General features: G+C 43.7%; 1 protein-coding gene across 3 annotated transcripts in view; it reads left to right on the top strand.

The window, feature by feature from the left end:
* B3GLCT (beta 3-glucosyltransferase) overlaps positions 1 to 17,873 on the top strand; it is a 110,096-nt gene that overhangs the window by 66,834 nt on the left and 25,389 nt on the right. For all 3 annotated transcript variants that reach the window (XR_011259450.1, XM_069601614.1, XM_069601615.1), the window contains 2 exons: positions 6,063 to 6,182; positions 8,053 to 8,122. Coding sequence is in view for 2 of the 3 variants with exons in the window: in XM_069601614.1 (XP_069457715.1) it covers positions 6,063 to 6,182; positions 8,053 to 8,122 (190 nt within the window). In the remaining variant the exon portion in view is untranslated. The remainder of the gene's footprint in view (positions 1 to 6,062; positions 6,183 to 8,052; positions 8,123 to 17,873) is intronic.

Genomic DNA, 17,873 nt, shown 5'->3' with positions numbered 1-17,873 from the left:
CAGTCATGACACGTAACTCAGTCCAGCAGCACTGGCAGCCTGCCAGGAGCAGAAAAGGCACTCGGAGGATTTTCATTTCAGGGGTGTTTTTTAAATTATGAAAATACATGTCAGAAATCATTCTTTTCCATGAGAAGGAGGGAATGAGTAGCTGAAAGCCAGGGTCTGTCTAGATATTTTTAATGAATAATCAGCTCAGGTATAGATCCCCAGGTTTGGGAGCTTATGAAACATTAAATAACATACAAAAAAAGAAAGAAAAGCTCTTAACATCCCTGAAAGGTATGAAATCAGTCAGAATATCTGTGTTTAAGAGAGAGAACTTGACTGGTTGCCTGGATGTCTCTCCCCAAGAGGACCCTGCTTCGTCCTCACCAGACTGAATAGCTTTCTTGAATTCTCTCCCTCTCCCTCTTTTCTTCATTATTTTATAATGTATGAATGTATCTCTGAATATATACTGTGTAGTTTGGTATCCTTCTGGGCTTCATATAAACAGAACTGTACCATGAATATGATTATAATTTGATTTGAAACTCACCTGTGTTGCTATGTGCAGCTTTAATGAATTTATCATCATTTTCTGTAACAGTCTTGTCTCAGGACTACACCCTGGTACATTTGCCCAGCCTCCTGGTAGTGGGCTTCTGGGTCACTACTGGCTTTTTGCTGTTGCAGTCACTGCTTCTGTGAACATTTTTTACACATGTCATGGTGATCATCTGTAAGTTTCTCTGCAGCAGAAGCTTTTAGATCGTTTTGTCACTGGGACTCACTTTAAAAAGAATGTTTTTCACTGTGACTCTGTACTTGTGTGTTGTTCTTCTGTTTTGTTATTGATTTCCAGCTTAGCGTGACTGGTCTGTGTAAGTGTCATTTGAAATATTTTTAGGCCTAATTCTAAGACCAGGTTCATGTTCAGCTTTCACAAATGGAGAAAACGATATGCGTGCTCTGGTTGGAGGGTATATTATTCTCTTCATACCTACTGGGGCTTCCCTGGTGGCTCAGATAGTAAAGAAGCCACCTGCAGTGCAGGAGACCTGGGCTTGACCCCTGGTTCAGGAAGATCCCCTGGAGGAAGGCATGGCTGCCCACTCCAGGATTCTTGCCTGGAGAATCCCATGGACAGAGGAGCCGGGCAGGCTAGAGTCCATGGGATCGCAAAGAGTCAGACAAAACTGAGTGACTAACACTTTCGCTTATATCTGTTAAAGAAGAAATAGCTACATCAGTTAATCTTGGGTGCTTCTCACATATTTCCTCCCTCTCTCCCTTCCTCCTGTTTTTTGTTTTGTCTGCTTGATATGTCATTAACTAAGGGAGGGATATGAAACTGTTCCCTCTGAGCGGTGACAGTGTCTCTTTGTGGAGCTGCCAGCTCTTGCTATTTACAGCCTGGGGCTATGTCAGTAAGAAGCATACGGGCTTAGACGTGTCCTGTTCTCTTGGTAAACTTGTCTTCATCTCTAGTAACGCTTGTTGCCTCAGTGTCTATCTTGTTGACAGGAACACTTCTGTACCAGCTTTCTGTTGGCGTTTGCCTCATTATTGTTTTTCATCTTTTTTCTTTCTCATCTCCTCATCTTTTGATGTGTTTCTCTTGAAGAGGATATGCTTATCTTTTTCTCCCAGTTTGACAACCTTTATCTTCAAACCACGTAGCAAATTTACATTTTTCAGGGTTTGTTGCTGTCGGTCGCTTAGTGGTGACTGACTCTTTTGTGACCCTGTGGACTGTCGCCCACCAGGCTCCTCTACCCACTGGATTTTGCAGGCAACAGTACTGCGGTGGGCTCCCATTCCCTGCTCCAAGGGATCTTCCTGACCAGGGATCGAACCCGTGTTTCCTGCTTTGCACCTTTGTTCTCCCTCCCATTTTTCTTTTTCCAACCCTAACCCTTTTGGAAGTTCAGTCTCCATGTCTGTTTCTTAATGGTTATTTTAAACATTTTAACATGCATGCTTAACCTTGTTGTTTAGTCATTAAGTCTTGTCTGACTCTTTGCCACGGCATGGACTGCAACACGCCAGGCTTCTCTGTTCTCCGCTGTTTCCCGGCATTTGCTCAAATTCAAGTCCATTGAATTGGTGATGCTTACCTAACCATGGCTAATTAATCAATATCCTGAAAATTTAAGGACCTGAGGATATATCCGTCTCTCAGTTTGATGCTCTTTTGTCCAGTAGCTTTGTTATGTCATTCCTTTTAAAGCTGCAGCTCAGATGTTGTCCTTACTTTATGCGGTTACTATTTGCATAAACCCCGTGTTTCCTCACTATTTTGTTTTGCTTCTGGACCCTGCTAATGGAGATCATTTTTATTCTTCTTGAAGTATATCATTCAGAATTTCCTTTTTAGTGAGGTGGCGAATTCTCAGGTTGCCCTGTAAAGATGCTTTATTTCAGCTTTGTTCTTGAGGCATAGTCGCATTGTGTGTTCGAGTCTGGGTTGTGAGGCCTTTTCTCATCACAGCAGCGCTGCCCCCCGTGCCCCTTCTTCTGTTACTGCTGTTGTGTTGGGTGACAAGCCATCACTCGCACGTGCATCCTTTGTAGCCAACCTGCTGTTTCTCTGGCTGCTTTTAAGATTATTCTTTGTCTTTGGTGTTCTGTGGTTTTCACTTGTTCAGCCACTCAGTCGTGTGTGGCTCTTTGCAACACCATGGACTGCAGCATGCCACTCTTCCCGTCTTTCACTGCCTCCCAGAGCTCACTCAGACTCATGTCTATTGAGTCGGTGATGCCATCCAACCATCTCATTCTCTGTCTCCTGCTTCTCCTCCTGCCCTCAATCTTTCCCAGCATCAGGGTCTTTTCCAATGAGTCAGCTCTTCACATCAGGTGGCCAAAGTATTGGAGCTCCAGCTTCAACAACAGTCCTCCCAATGAATATTCAGGGTTGATTTCCTTTTGGATTGACTTAATTAATCTTCTTGCTGTCCAGGGGACTCTCGGGAGTCTTCTCCAGCACCAGAGTTTGAAAGCATTAATTCTTCGGTGCTCAGCCTTCCTTATGGTCCAACTGTCACATCCATACATGACTACTGGAAAAACCATAGCTTTGACTGGATGGACCTTTGTTAGCAAAGTAATATCTCTGCTTTTTAATACTATCTAGGTTTGTCATAGCTTTTCTTCCAAGGAGCAGTTTCACTATGGGGTGTGTGTGTGTGTGTGTGTGTGTGTCTGTGTGTCTGTGTGTGTGTCTGTGTGTGTGTGTGTCTGTGTGTGTGTGTGTCTCTCGGTGTGTGTCTATGTGTGTATGTGTGTGTAGAGAGCTTCCCTGGTGGCTCAGACGGTAAAGAATCTGCCTGCAATGTAGGAGACCCAGGTTCAATCCCTGGGTCTGAAAGATCCCTTGGAAAAGGGAATGGATACCCACTGCAGTAGTCTTGTCTGGAGAATTCCATGGACAGAAGAGCCTGGCAGGCTGCAGTCCATGGGGTCCCAGAGTCGGACATGACTGAGCGACTAACATATACATACACACATGTACACACATACACCATATACTTCATTTTCTTGGGCTCCAGAATCACTGCAGATGGTGAATGCAGCCGTGGAATTAAAAGACACTTGGTGCTTGGAAGAAAAGCTATGAAAAACCTAGACAGCATATTAAAAAGCAGAGACATTACTTTGCCAACAAAGGTCCTGTCCATCCAGTCAAAGCTATGGTTTTTCCAGTAGTCATGTATAGATGTGAGAGTTGGGCCATAAAGGCTGAACGCTGAAGAAATGATGCTCTTGAACTGTGGTGTTGGAGAAGATTCTTTAGAGTCCCTTGGGCTGCAAGGAGATCAAACCAGTCAATCCTAAAGGAAATCAACCCTGAATATTCACTGGAAGGACTGATGCTGAAACTGAAGCTCCGATAGTTTGGCCACCTGAAGCAAAGGGCCTACTCATTGGAAAAGACCCCTGGGAGAAATAGAAGGCAGGAGGAGAAGGGGACGACAGAGGATGAGATGGTTGGATGGTATCACCAGCTCGATGGACATGAGTCTGAGCAAGCTCTGGGAGATAATGAAGGATGGGGAAGCCTGGGGTGCTGCAGTTGCAGAGTTGGACATGACGAGCAACTGAACAGCAACACCAGTGTCTAGACGCAGGCTATTTTTTTCCCTCATCTTACTTAGCATTCATTGGGCCTTTCTATAATAGAATTGTTAAGCAGTTAAACAAAATTCTCGGCTACTGTCTTTTCAACTATTTTCTCCTCCCCTCTGTTACTCTCTCTGGAACTTTAGATATATACTAGAGGTTTGCTCTTCTCTTTCATGTTCCCCATCTCTGTTTCTTGCTGAGATACAGTTCAGATAATTTGGGGGGCTTCATCTTTTAGTTCCCTAGTTTTTATTCAGCTGTGTCTATGATAGGCTGCTTATCCTTACCATTAAAATGTTCATTTGCAGCTTCTGTTTTTCATGTCTTGATGTTCTAGGTATTTCTTTTTCAAATTTGCTTTCCTGTGTAATCTTTCAGAAATTTTGCTCAGGTTTTAAAGTTTCTCTTTATAAAAATATATGAAACAGTAGTTTTCTAATCTGTGTGCTTGATCACTCCGATCCCTGGATTCTTCTGGGTGGGCCTGATTAAGCTGTGTCCACTGGCTCTTGCTCTTTATCTCTTGCCTTTGTTCTATTTTCTGTGATTTTTCTGAGTGCTCTTGCTCCTGGGGACTTCACCTGTGACAGTCCACGAGTCCTATTAAAGTTGTGGGCTCCTCAGTAAGGCTTTGTGTTAGCTTTTGCCTACTTGCTAGAGACTCATATTCACTCAGGGCCACGCTGTTTAAGGTATTTTTGGACTATGTAGGTGACAGATTAGGGAGGCCTGGCTTTTGGTTATAAAATCTCAGGATAGCTGGAGATGATTTTTCCCTATCTAGTGCCAAAGTCCCAGCTTTATGTGGGGGTTTGCTGTTAGACACCCCAACTTGGGTGGGTCACGGGCTTTATTCTCTTTAACACATATCAGAACCTCAGCATGCCCAGCACCCAGCTGGTGCCTGCGAGGGAAAGCGACCCTCAGGGACCACTTTCTCACTTTGACCCCGGGTTCTCACTTTCCAGTTTTGTCTTTGTGAGCTCCACGTTTTGTGCAAGTTTAGCAGTACATTAAAAAGCTTTTAAAGATATTTTATGCAGTATTTTTAGATAGTTTCAGCCCTTTGGTTATTCAGGGTGTGTAATTACCATCCTGCAGGAAACCAGAGTCACGATGATCTTACGTTTTATCTTCCTCTGTGATGCTTTAGAATCCTTAAAATAGCTTCCCTGGAATTGCTTATGACAGTTTTGAAATCTTTTGGAGGTCGGAATATTGATTCTCTTAAAAGAATTAAAGTATTGGCCGCACAGAGTCTTTGTTGCTGCTCAGTGGCTTTTCTCTGTGCTTTTCGCAGTGCGCGGGCTGCCTATTGCGGGGGCTTCTGCTGTTGCAGAGCACAGGCTCTAGGCCTGAGGGCTTGGTAGCTGCAGCATGCTGACTCGGTAGTCGTGGTGCACGGGCTTAGTTGCCTTGTGACACGTGGGGTCCTCCTGGACCAGGGGTTGAACTCCCGTCCCCTGCATTGGCAGGTGGATTCTTAACCACTGGACCCCCAGGGAAGTCCCCCAGGATATTGACTCTTAATTAATTGTTTATGGTTAATAAAAGATTTGATTGCTCCACATGGAATTATTGTCTTGGTGCGTGCCGTGCTAAGTCACTTCAGTCACGTCTGACTCTTTGCAACCCCATGGACTGTAGCCCCACCAGGCTTCTCTGTCCCTGGGATTCTCCAGGCAAGAATACTGGAGTGGGTTGCCATGCCCACCTCCAGGGGATCTTCCTGATCCAGGACTTGAACCCTTGTGTCTTACGTCTCCCACTTTGGCAGGCAGGTTCTTTACCACTAGCGCCACCTATTGGGAAGCCTGCAGAATGCTGCCATGTAGGTGTGGTTCAGTGTGATGTTCTCTCGAGAAGGGGAGGTGTAGCTTTCCCCGGAGACAGGAAGTACCTCCGTGGACGGTGGTGTTGGCTCTCATTCACGCCGGTTTCCTGTGTGACAGATCGCGCTCTACATCTGGGACGGAGGGAACGGACTCCCGCTCACGCCCGTGCCTGAGTTCTGTACAGACGTCGTGGGCTCCGCCTGCGCCACCTCGTTGCAGTCTTCCCTACCGCTCTGTGTGAGTACAGGAGGGCAGCTTCCTCGTGTGTCAAAGGGAAATATGCGTGCTGTGCATGATGTTGCCCTAGCAGTCACTGCCACTTGCCACATGCCCTGTGAGAACTGTATATCACGTTTCTAGGGGTGGTAAGCCCGTAAGGTAAGCACCACTGTTACTCTGTTGGACACACGAGAAGGGGGCACCCGGAGCTGCAGAGGCATGGCCCCCAAGTCAGTTCTTTGGTTGAAGGTATAGCACAGAGCTGCTGCAATTCCTGGTCTGTTTCCTAGAAAGGCAATGTCAGACATTTGCAGTTGTTCCTAAGCCCTCTCCTGAAGCCCACCTCTACCCTCCTCTCAGCCAGCGACCCCGCTCTGACCTCACCTGAGACTGTCCACAGCCTTCAGAATGCACCTGCTCACGGTGGGCCCTTGGTCCAGTCCCCAGGATGAACCTGAAGACCGTGGGCTCAGCTGGGTGGTTAGCGGCCTTTCCTCATAAGGAAAAGCAGATTCACTGCCTCACATGTTGTCCGTTATTTCCAAGTCACTGACGCAGAAGTCTGGGTTGCATTTTCAAAGAGGAGTATGTGTATTCACACACGCACACAGTAACAGTGGGAGAGAATCTGCGCTGTTGGCATAGTGCTTGAGAGGGGAATGTCTTTCCAGACTTTGTGCTTGCTTGTTCTTTAATGTTCTGAAAAATCTGGAAGGGTTGACCTCCTAGTGCCTTGAGTGGCATGACGAACCTCCAGTTGCACGTTGCTGCAAACCAGCCTCAAATGATGCAGAATCAGGATTGAATGTCCCTACAGCCCTGAGACAGTGATAAAGGGGTCAGCCCCCGCCCCGGCCCCACTGAGAAGCGCCCACAGCCTAAGGGCTGGATTGTCCACAAGCCCCTCTGTGACCCCTTCATCTGAGTGACCAGCCTGGGCTGGAGCCAGCGCAGGGCTCCAGGACCCCACCCCCACCCCCGCGAAGTGTTTGACATAATCCTGCCTTTGGCAGAGGACAGAGCGCCGCTGTTGCCTAGACTTGCGTGGACCATTAAGGGCCATAAAAATACTGTAAACTTCAAAGTGAGGCCAGGCTCCCTAAAGGGAGTCATCTCTTACTTTGCACTAAAACATCCTTCTACTTCTCTCTCCCTTTTAAAAAATTTTTTCACGAGCTGGAAAAAGGAAAGGGAAGGTAACCAATACTTATTGGGCACCTGTGATGTTCATAATAAATTGTAGTAATAAAAGCAGCTGTGCTGGTGGTTATCATCCCAATTTCCTGAATGAGCTGGAAATTTAGAGGACATTCGTCCAGGTGATGTAGGGGAATGGCACGGCTGGGCTTCTGGTCTCCGTCTGGCTATGAGTGAGTGAGTGAAAGTCGCTCAAGTCATGTCTGACTCTTTGCGACCCCATGGACTATACAGTCCATGGAATTCTCTAGGCCAGAATACTGGAGTGGGTAGCCTTTCCCTTCTCCAGGGGATCTTTCCAACCCAGGGATTGAACCCAGGTCTCCTGCGTTGCAGGCAGATTCTTCACCAGCTGGGCCACCAGGGAAGCCCAAGAATATTGGAGTGGGTAGCCTATCCCTTCTCCAGCGGATCTTCCCGACCCAGGAATCCAACCGGGGTCTCCTGCATTGCAGGTGGATTCTTTACCAACTGAGCTATCAGGGATGACCCCCTGCCCACCCCCCTGCACCCCTCTGGCTGAGCAAAGCATTTGTGGTCCTCCGAGCTACAGTCATCCCCTGAAACTTGATTCTGGAGACAAGTTTGATGTCCCTGACACTGGTGAATTTGAACTCAAGAGCATGTGACAACTAATTTGGGTGTGCTGTTAAGACACATCGACTCACGTGTGCATTTTTTTTTTTTTAAGGGAAATCCAGTGAAGAAGGAGGATATTTTTGTTGCAGTGAAAACATGCAAGAAGTTTCATGGTGATAGAAGTACGTTTTGGATTATTCATTTTTACTGAACTTTAAAAATCCACACTGTCTTAAAAGAAAAAAAAGGACAAATCAGATATGAGCTCAGCTCAAGAAGGGGATAATGACAGATGTATTATTGGAAGTGCAAGCACTTATATAATCATTCTTCCTCCTCATAGCACTTCAATCACCAAGATCAATTAGAAAAGACAATTTTGTGTTGCAACATGAGAGGCCGTGGCCCTTCTAAGGACTGATTAGAGCAGTGTTTTAAATTGGAAATGGAAATGCTCAGCTGTGGCAATCTCAGAGACTGTAAGTGGATAATAATCCATTTTGCAAAACAGTGTCCTGTTATGTCCAAGTGTGGACTCCGAGCTGTGAAGAATGAGAGGGCATTTCTCAAGGTAACAGAATGTCAGAGAGAATGTCTTTCTCATGCTGTTCCTTCTTTTTATATTTATTTCACACGCACACATCAGAACTTGTAAGTAAGGATGTGTATTTGCTCATGTGTAGATATACAGAGAAAAGTAAAAAATGTTTGTCTTATAAGCCATGGTTCCTTCTTAAGGAAATCCTGCACATAGATGTTTCTGTTTAATTTTTTGATCCCATTCCAGAATTCTGCGTTATGGTGATACTGTTTTTTAAAAAGCCTATCTTAAATATAAATACATAATTTATCTGTTTTTTCACCTTACTTCAAACAGCACTTTTCTCAAATTGAGGATTAGACAGTCTTTTGCATTTTCTAATTTTAGCACATATTTTATTTTTTTTCTATGAAAAGACTCTCAGTTTTACCAAGAGTGTGATATTTATAGAGGAGAGATTTCTAAACCAGCTGTCATTTTTGTGGGATTGGAGCTAAGTGGGGCATTTATATAATTTGTGTGATAATATGATATTTACAAATGATGCTTTAAAGAGGAACATATTTTACAGATAAAAGAATATTATAATTTGGAATTATGGCATTGTTTAAGACACTGACATCAATTCAGGTCTGGTTATAGTCAACACTATCTTAAAAGTACGTTTGCTATAAACCTTCATGGTTACCTAAAATAGTCACAATAAATTCTAAGTCCTGTTAAAATCAGTCTAAATAAATATATGTATTCATTATACAAGAAGTCCTAAAATACTATTAAAAATCAATATAGAACTTAAAATTTTGATTTTTCATAAGTTTAACCTAGGTTTAATATCCTTTTGTTTTTTACATAATCTGGAGGGACGATTTTTGATAAATACCTTTCATTAAAAAAGCGTCAGGGGAACTGAACTAGACTGCTTTTCTTCTTTTTTTTTTTTTTTTTTTAAACAGCAAGCAGAAGTACTCGAATTGGTTTATTTGATCTTAAAGCTGCCCTTGGAGTATATATCAGTGTTAGGGATGGGGGTGGTGGTATATTCTCTTTTGAAACACATTTTTCAAGTTGGCAGTAAAGTGGTAAAATTAGTGATGGTCTCTTGTAGTTTTCATATTCTACAGAAATGAAAAAAAGAGCTAATTTTAATTTGGTCATTCTGAATAATCTAGCTTACTGCTTTCTTATTTTGCATAAGGTTATGATAATCCTTTCAGATATTTATCAAATGCTTTTATATTTCAATTTTGAGTCAAAGGTTTATAAAAATTATAAAATCTTCCAAGTCTGTTAGGAGCATAAAGACCAAACGTCTCCAAACCAGATGTACTGACTTACTGCTGTTAACTGGGTCTGGGGTCACTGAAGCCTGAGACCTAAAAGATATCTTGAGAACTTCGCAGTGGAGTTGCTGTGGCAGGCTGTCTTTAGACTTGGACCTGTTTGTTTGAAAAGATAGTATAAGGGGGCTGGATTTGAGGGACTCTGATGTCTATGTTGCCTGATGGACGTGAAGTCTACCAGGCCAGGGGGCTCTGGCCCCCCTTCTGGAAACCTAGTTCTGTCAAGAGAATTACCCATAATTGTATTAGTTTCAGTCAACAGTGCCACAGTAACTGCTTCTAACTGCTAATCCTTTTTTTTTTTTAAACACATTCTCTGGTGTTTTTCACTTTTTTTTTAAAGTAGCAGTTTGTTTATTTATAGTTGGCTGTTCCAGGTCTTTGTCGCCGGGTGTGGGCTTTCTCTAGCTGCAGCGATCGGGGGCTACTCTCTAGGAGTGGTGCAGGGGCTTCTCACTGCAGTAGTTGGGGGGCACAGGCTCAGTACTTGCGTCACCTGGGCTCCGGAGCCCAGGCCTGAGCGGTTGTGGTGCATGGGTTTAGTTGCCCCACGGCATGTGGAATCTTCCTGGACCAGGGGCCAAACTCATGTCTCCTGCATTAGCAGGTGGATTCTTAACCACTGGACCACTAGGGGAGTCCCTTTCACCGTATCCTGTCATCTGATTTCATGTTGACAGCTCCCTGTGACGTGGCAGTGGTTGCTCTTCACTTGATATCGCAGAGAAAGGAAGCTGACTGTGGGACGACGCACTGGCCCGACGTCAGGCAGACTGAGCAGGGGAGCGGGGCTCAGGTTTTCTGGCCCTGAACCCCCAGTCCCTTCTGCCACAGCAGAGCTGTGTTGTGAGCTCTTTGTGTGTGTGTGTGCTCAATCACAGTCATGTCTGACTCTTTGCGACCCCATGGGCCCCATGGGAGTTCCCAGGCAAGAATACTGGGTGGGTTGCCATTTCCTCCTCCAGCGGCTCTTTCCTGACCCAGGGATTGAACCCACATCTGCATTGGCAGGTGGATTCTTTACCACTGCGCCACCTGGGAAATTTTTTGGGTGTGTTAGGAACATAACGCTTGATAAATAGTATTTGATAGCTGTGTTGATTCTCTGCTGTGCTCAAGGTCAGATCTGACTTGGCTGGAAGCAGTGACAGGAGGCTTTTTACTTTGAATAGCAGTGAGGACGGCCAGGACTTTAAATCCACAGATGATCTGAAACACACACGGAGCTGGGGAGTCAGATGGCCCCCCGTCCTCGCATATTATTGCGGCAGTCAAGCAGAATGCATGGACTCGGGGCTTTGTTTTTTCCTTCTGTACGCACTCTGGTAGAAACACCTGAGGTTACAGAAACCAGACAACAGTGAAGGAAGAGATAAACACAGACCAGGCTGTGCTTGTCTCTGAGCAGTTGAGTGCGCTGTCAGTGACTTCCCTGGAGGCAGTTCTCTATGCCCTGGACACTCATCACGCCCCAGTCCTGGCTCCTCCAGGGGTGAGGATGTGAGGGATAGAACAGTCCGGCCAAGGCTGTGGTCAAGGCGAGGGAACGTACACACGGAACTCATTTTTCATACTCTTTTGGAAGAATTGATACAGCCAAATTTCAAAATTAGGAAAAAATTATTTTACATCTTACACTTTTTTTTTGCCTACCAGTAAAGCAGACCTTTACGTAACTACTTGTGTCTTGATTCTGATTTAGATGAATTAAAGCATCTTAGGACACAGTTAGCAAAAATATACACTGTCTCTTGGCTTAAGAAAGCAGTACATGTCAACAGCATCAAACAAGCATGGTTTGCTGAGATGCAAGTGGTTGGTAGGGTTTTTAAAGAAACTTTGGAGGTATTATATAAAGCAATGAACCGCCATAGCATGTGAGGTTAGGTTTAAGCAAGGAAAAGCTCTCTGGACTTAATAAAGCAGCTTCATTGCTTCCTCTTGGGTTATGTGTCTCTCTCCATGTGATGTGAGCTGTCAGCAAAATGTTATGGGTCTTCTGTGTGTCCTGCAGCCACATGCTTCCTGTGTGGGTCCCACAGATGTCGTGGCCACCCCTGATTCTGTTTGTCAGCTGGTGGTTGTGAGGTGTTCCCCCCCCTGCTGCCCCCCTCTAAGTAGAGAGGTTCAGTTGCCATTTGCTCAGCCTTTAGTTCCTTATCACAGCCTCCAGAGCTCTTAAAATAAACATTTGACATCTTTCAGCTTAAAAAAAAAAAAAAAACCTGGTATCTTGACTGTATTGATCTTCTCTAGATGTGAACATACTGATGCTAAAGAGTGTGTTCCTTTTGGTTGGAGAGGTTTATTGAAAACAGAAAGTTGAATCAAAATGCAGTCAGCCAACTGGCAGGCCATATCCTGTGTTAGATGAAGTGAGTGGATTAATTATTTTTTAAGTTAATTTTTATTCGAGTTTAGTTGCTTTACTTTACAGTTGTGTTCCCATTGGATAGCAAAGTGAATCAGCTGTATGTGTACACATAGCCCCTCTTCATGGGTTTCTGTACTATTCAGGTCATCACAGAGCATTGAGGAGAGTTCCCTACGCTATACGGTAGGTTCGCCTTCAGGTCAGTTCAGTTCAGTCGCTCAGTCGTGTCTGACTCTTTGCGACCCCATGAATCGCAGCACGCCAGGCCTCCCTGTCCATCACCATCTCCCGGAGTTCACTCAAACCCGTGTCCATTGAGTCAGTGATGCCATCCAACCATCTCATCCTCTGTCGTCCCCTTCTCCTGCCCTCAATCTTTCCCAGCATCAGGGTCTTTTCCAATGAGTCAGCTCTTCGCATGAGGTGGCCAAGGTATTGGAGTTTCAGCTTCAACATCAGTCCTTCTAATGAACATCCAGGACTGATTTCTTTTAGGATGGACTGGTTGGATCTCCTTGCAGTCCAAGGGACTCTCAAGAGTCTTCTCCAACACCACAGCTCAAAAGCATCAATTCTTCGGCGCTCAGCTCTCTTTATAGTCCACCTCTCACATCCATACATGACCACTGGAAAAACCATAGCTTTGACTAGACAGACCTTTGTTGGCAAAGTAATGTCTCTGCTTTTCAATATGCTGTCTAGGCTGGTCATAACTTTCCTTCCAAGGAGTAAGCATCTTTTAATTCCATGGCTGCAGTCACCATCTGCAGTGATTTTGGAGCCCAGAAAAATAAAGACAGCCACTGTTTCCCCCTCTATTTCCCATGAAGTGATGAGACCAGATGCCATGATCTTCATTTCTGAATGTTGAGCTTGAAGCCAACTTTTTCACTCTCCTCTTTCACTTTCATCAAGAGGCTTTTTAGCTCCTCTTCACTTTCTACCATAGGGTGCTGTCATCTGCATATCTGAGGTTATTGATAGTTCTCCTGGCAATCTTGATTCCAGCTTGTGCTTCTTCCAGCCCAGCATTTCTCATGATGTACTCTGCATAGAAGTTAAATAAGCAGGGTGACAATATACAGCCTTGAGGTACTCCTTTTCCTATTTGGAACCAGTCTGTTGTTCCATGTCCAGTTCTAACTGTTGCTTCCTGACCTTTCTCAAGAGGCAGGTCAGGTGGTCTGGTATTCTCATCTCTTAAAGAATTTTCCACAGTTTATTGTGATCCACACAGTCAAAGGCTTTGGCATAGTCAATAAAGCAGAAATAGATGTTTTTCTGGAACTCTCTTGTTTTTTCGATGATCCAGCAGATGTTGGCAATTTGATCTCTGGTTCCTCTGCCTTTTCTAAAACCAGCTTGAACATCTGGAAATTCATGGTTCATGTATTGCTGAAGCCTGGCTTGGAGAATTTTGAGCATTACTTTACTAGCATGTGAGATGAGTGCAATTGTGCGGTAGTTTGAGCATTCTTTGGCATTGGCTTTCTTTGGGATTGGAATGAAAACTGACCTTTTCCAGTCCTGTGGCCACTGCTGAGTTTTCCAAATTTGCTGGGATATTGAATGCAATACTTTCACAGCATCATCTTTCACAATTTGAAATAGCTCAACTGGAATTCCATCACCTCCACTAGCTTTGTTCATAGTGATGCTTCCTAAGGCCCACTTGACTTCTATTCCAGGATGTCTGGCTCTAGGTGAATGATCACACCATTGTGATTATCTTGGTTGTGAAGATCTTTTTTGTACAGTTCTTCTGTGTATTCTTGCCACCTCTTCTTAATATCTTCTGCTTCTGTTAGGTCCATACCATTTCTGTCCTTTATCAAGCCCATCTTTGCATGAAATATTCCCTTGGTATCTCTAATTTTCTTGAAGAGATCTCTAGTCTTTCCCATTCTGTTGTTTTCCTCTATTTCTTTGCATTGATTGCTGAAGAAGGCTTTCTTATCTCTTCTTGCTATTCTTTGGAACTCTGCATTCAGATACTTATATCTTTCCTTTTCTCCTTTGCTTTTGGCTTCTCTTCTTTTCACAGCTATTTGTAAGGCCTCCCCAGACAGCCATTTTGCTTTTTTGCATTTCTTTTTTCTTGGGGATGGTCTTGATCCCTGTCTCCTGTACAATGTCACAAACCTCCATCCATAGTTCATCAGGCACTCTTATCTATCAGATCTAGTCCCTTAAATAATTTTCTCACTTCTACTGTATAATCATAAGGGATTTGATATAGGTCATACCTGAATGATCTAGTGGTTTTCTCTACTTTCTTCAATTTGAGTCTGAATTTGGTAATAAGGAGTTCATGATCTGAGCCACAGTCAGGTCCTGTTCTTGTTTTTGCTGACTGTATAGACCTTCTCCTTCTTTGGCTGCAAAGAATATAATCAATCTTATTTCAGTGTTGACCATCTGGTGATGTCCATGTATAGAGTCTTCTCTTGTGTTGTTGGAAGAGGGTGTTTGCTATGACCAGTGCGTTCTCTTGGCAGGTATTCTGTAGGTATCTATTTTATGCATAGTATCAATAGTGCATATGTGTTGATCCCAATTTCCCAATCCTTCCCCCTCATGGACTATTATTCAGCCATAAGAAGGAATGAAATTAGGTCGTTGTAGAGACTGGCTGGACCCTAGAGACTGTCGTGGAGAGTGAAGTAAGTCTGGAAGAAAGAAGTATTCGGTATTAATTCATATATGTAGAATCTAGAAAAACTGTATTGATGATCTCATTCACAAGGCAGAAGCAGAGACATGACGTAGAGAACAAATGCCCAGAGTAGCTTAATTCCTGATCAAAGTTCAGTTCTCTCCCAGCTGCTGTGCAGGTGAAGACGGGGGGCCAGAGTGCCCTGACACTACTGTGTCAAGTAGCCTTTCAGTCTTGCAGACATCCCATCCCCAAACCAGGAATCAGAGCACAGCCTTGGTGTTGTCGCTAAGCCTCTCCTAAGAGAAGAAAAACCAGGGCTTTCCTATGTGCTCACTGACTTTCACACCGAGACAGAAGGTCCGTTTGTCAGTGGGAAAACGGTGGATTCCTTAAATCAGAATGGTCACGCACATCTGGTTGTGTGGTAGATTTTGCTCAAGGCTCAGTTCCCTTTTGTTTGTAATCACAGTTTTGCACGTCAGCCCGTCGGGAGTAGAAGGGACTTCTCTGCATCTCCTGCTTCTCAGTGGTGCAGCCAGGTGGAAGATGTATGCCGTCTGGGCAGATGGCTTTTTTTTTTTAATAGTACAGTTCTTTTTACTTTATCCTAATTTTAAATTATCTGTGGCAAACATTTTTGAAAGAGACATTCACTATTGTTTTATTATGTGGGAGGAAGTATGCTTCTCTGTATTGAAAATGAAATAGTAGATCACGTTAACTATATTGAAATACTTTGTCCAAGTTTAATATCTTTAGGAATAGAGTGTCTTAATATATGAAATATAAATAATATAAAGAATTCAGTTATTCAGTATTCAATCAGTGATGATAAAATAGACCAAAATTTCTAAAGTTTTAAGCAGTTTTGCATCAACTCTGGTTTAAAACAGTCTTCGTCTGCTCTTGTAGGAGACGTCACCTTGACTTCAGTTCTTTGCACAGGCATTACCGTGATGAGGACTGGATAGCTGATAACATTGTTCACTGTTGGATGCTTTCGGGGTTTGAGACTCAGAACACGTTGCTGTGTTGAAATGGTCGGTCCATTTAAAAATGATTGGTTATGGTGGTATTGGTTTCCCAGGTGGTGCTAGTGGTAAAGACCTTGCCTGCCAGTGTGGGAGATTTAAGAGAGACAGATCTTCCCTGGGTTGAGAAGATCCCCTGGAGGAGGAAATGGCAACCCACTCCAGTATGCTTGCCTGGAGAATCCCATGGATGGAGGACCCTGATGGGGTCCACACGACTGAAGCAACTTAGCATGGTCTTGTACAAAGGCTGAATCACTGACAGATAAAACTCCTTCCTTTAAACCAGTTCCAGAAGGAGGCCTCTGCCTTTTGGAATCCCCGGAGCACCCAGTCTTCAGTCAGCTGTTCACTGAGCACTTACTGTGTCTCGGGTTGTGTGGGGCGCTGGGCTCTGAGGAATTCTTACCTCTGGTACCATTTCCGTTTCACCTGTTTCAAACCAAACCAGGAAACAAGTAGGTTAGGTGTGCTGTTGTTCAGTCGCTCAGTCGTGTCTGGTTCTTTGTGGCTGTATGGACTGTAGCCCACCTGGCTCCTCTGTCCAGGGATTGTCCAGGCAGGAATACTAGAGTGGGTGGACGTTCCCTTCTCCAGAGGATCTTCCCGACCCAGGGATTGAACCCTGCTCTCCTGCACTGCAGGCAGATTCTTTACCATTGAGCCACCAGGGCAGCCGGTCTTGTCTGGATAAGTCCTGCTTATTATATGTGCAAAGCCAAGGGCCACCACAGGGCCAAGTGTGGGTTTTCTTGTGCTGGAATTTGGACAGAATAAGAATTTTTCCTTATTTCTTTTATTCTCCCTTAGCAACCTTCTCTATTATTATTATTATTTCAAAATTATTTATTTTTAATTGGAGGATAATTTACAGTGTTGTGTTGGTTTCTGACATACATCTGCATGAACCAGCCGTGTCCCCTCCATCCTGAGCCTCCCTCCCACCTCCCACCTCATCCCACCCCTCCAGGTTGTCACAGAGCACCAGGTTGGGCTCCGTGTGTCATACAGCAACTTCCCATTCACTATCTGTTTTACATATGGTAATGTATATGTTTCAGCACTACCCTTTCAATTCTTTCCACCCTCTCCTGCCCCCAACCTTATCATTAACGGATATTTGTCCATTCTGGCTTGGAGAAATGTTTATATCTGCCTTTTTTTTATGATTGCAGAAAATTGTATTTTAATATATAAAATAATATTTAGTGGCTTAAAATAGGTAATTTGGAGGTTACCATAGCAAATGTCCAGAATTCGTAAGTCTTTTCTCTTTTAAGAGCTGGTGAATAGTGGACTGTGGAATGACGTGCTTTTGTATTTTCTGTATATGGGCTATCTGAGTTTGTCTCCCAGTTTGCTGACTAGCATAGCTAGACGCTTAACTTTGACATTGCATGGGTAGTTTTTGCATATCATCTATTTTTATTTAGGTTGGGAGAAAAACTATGAATGATTTAATAAAGGTTCAAAATATTGACCTGAAGATGTGGTTCCTCAGAGTTGAGATTCTTAAATCAACAGTATAAAATCTAGTTTTTTATGTTGATGATCTTTTTTATTAAAACAACAGTGGAATCCCTTTAAAATTGAGATGCACAGGTAGTAACTTTAAAAAAAAATTATAGAAGAAAGCAATTACTGAGATAGTTGGTCAAGTGAATTAGTATCAAATCGTGGTCAAGCTGATTTTCGGGTGTGGAGTCACAGCTACCTTTGAGCATCTCACCCTAAAATACAGAAAATCAGCCAAGTTTTCTGCTGTTTGTGTTTATTAAAATAATTTATCTGTTCATGATACTGTTTTAGAATCTGCAGTGGTTTTCAATTTTATGTCTTCTACACTTTCCAAAAGTGTAACACAATACTATCAGCTATCACATGTAGTGATTTTTTAAAAATTCCTTTATAGGATCGGGTGGTCCTGTTGGCATCTTTGGGTGGAGACGTGTACTTTGAAAAGGTTCCCCCCTCCACTGTGAGGG

The sequence above is a fragment of the Ovis canadensis genome, chromosome 10 (genome assembly GCF_042477335.2).
Source record: "Ovis canadensis isolate MfBH-ARS-UI-01 breed Bighorn chromosome 10, ARS-UI_OviCan_v2, whole genome shotgun sequence".
Taxonomy (NCBI): Eukaryota; Metazoa; Chordata; class Mammalia; order Artiodactyla; family Bovidae; genus Ovis; species Ovis canadensis.
Note: the sequence above shows the minus strand (reverse complement) of the source record. Positions and strands in the feature narration are given on the sequence as shown.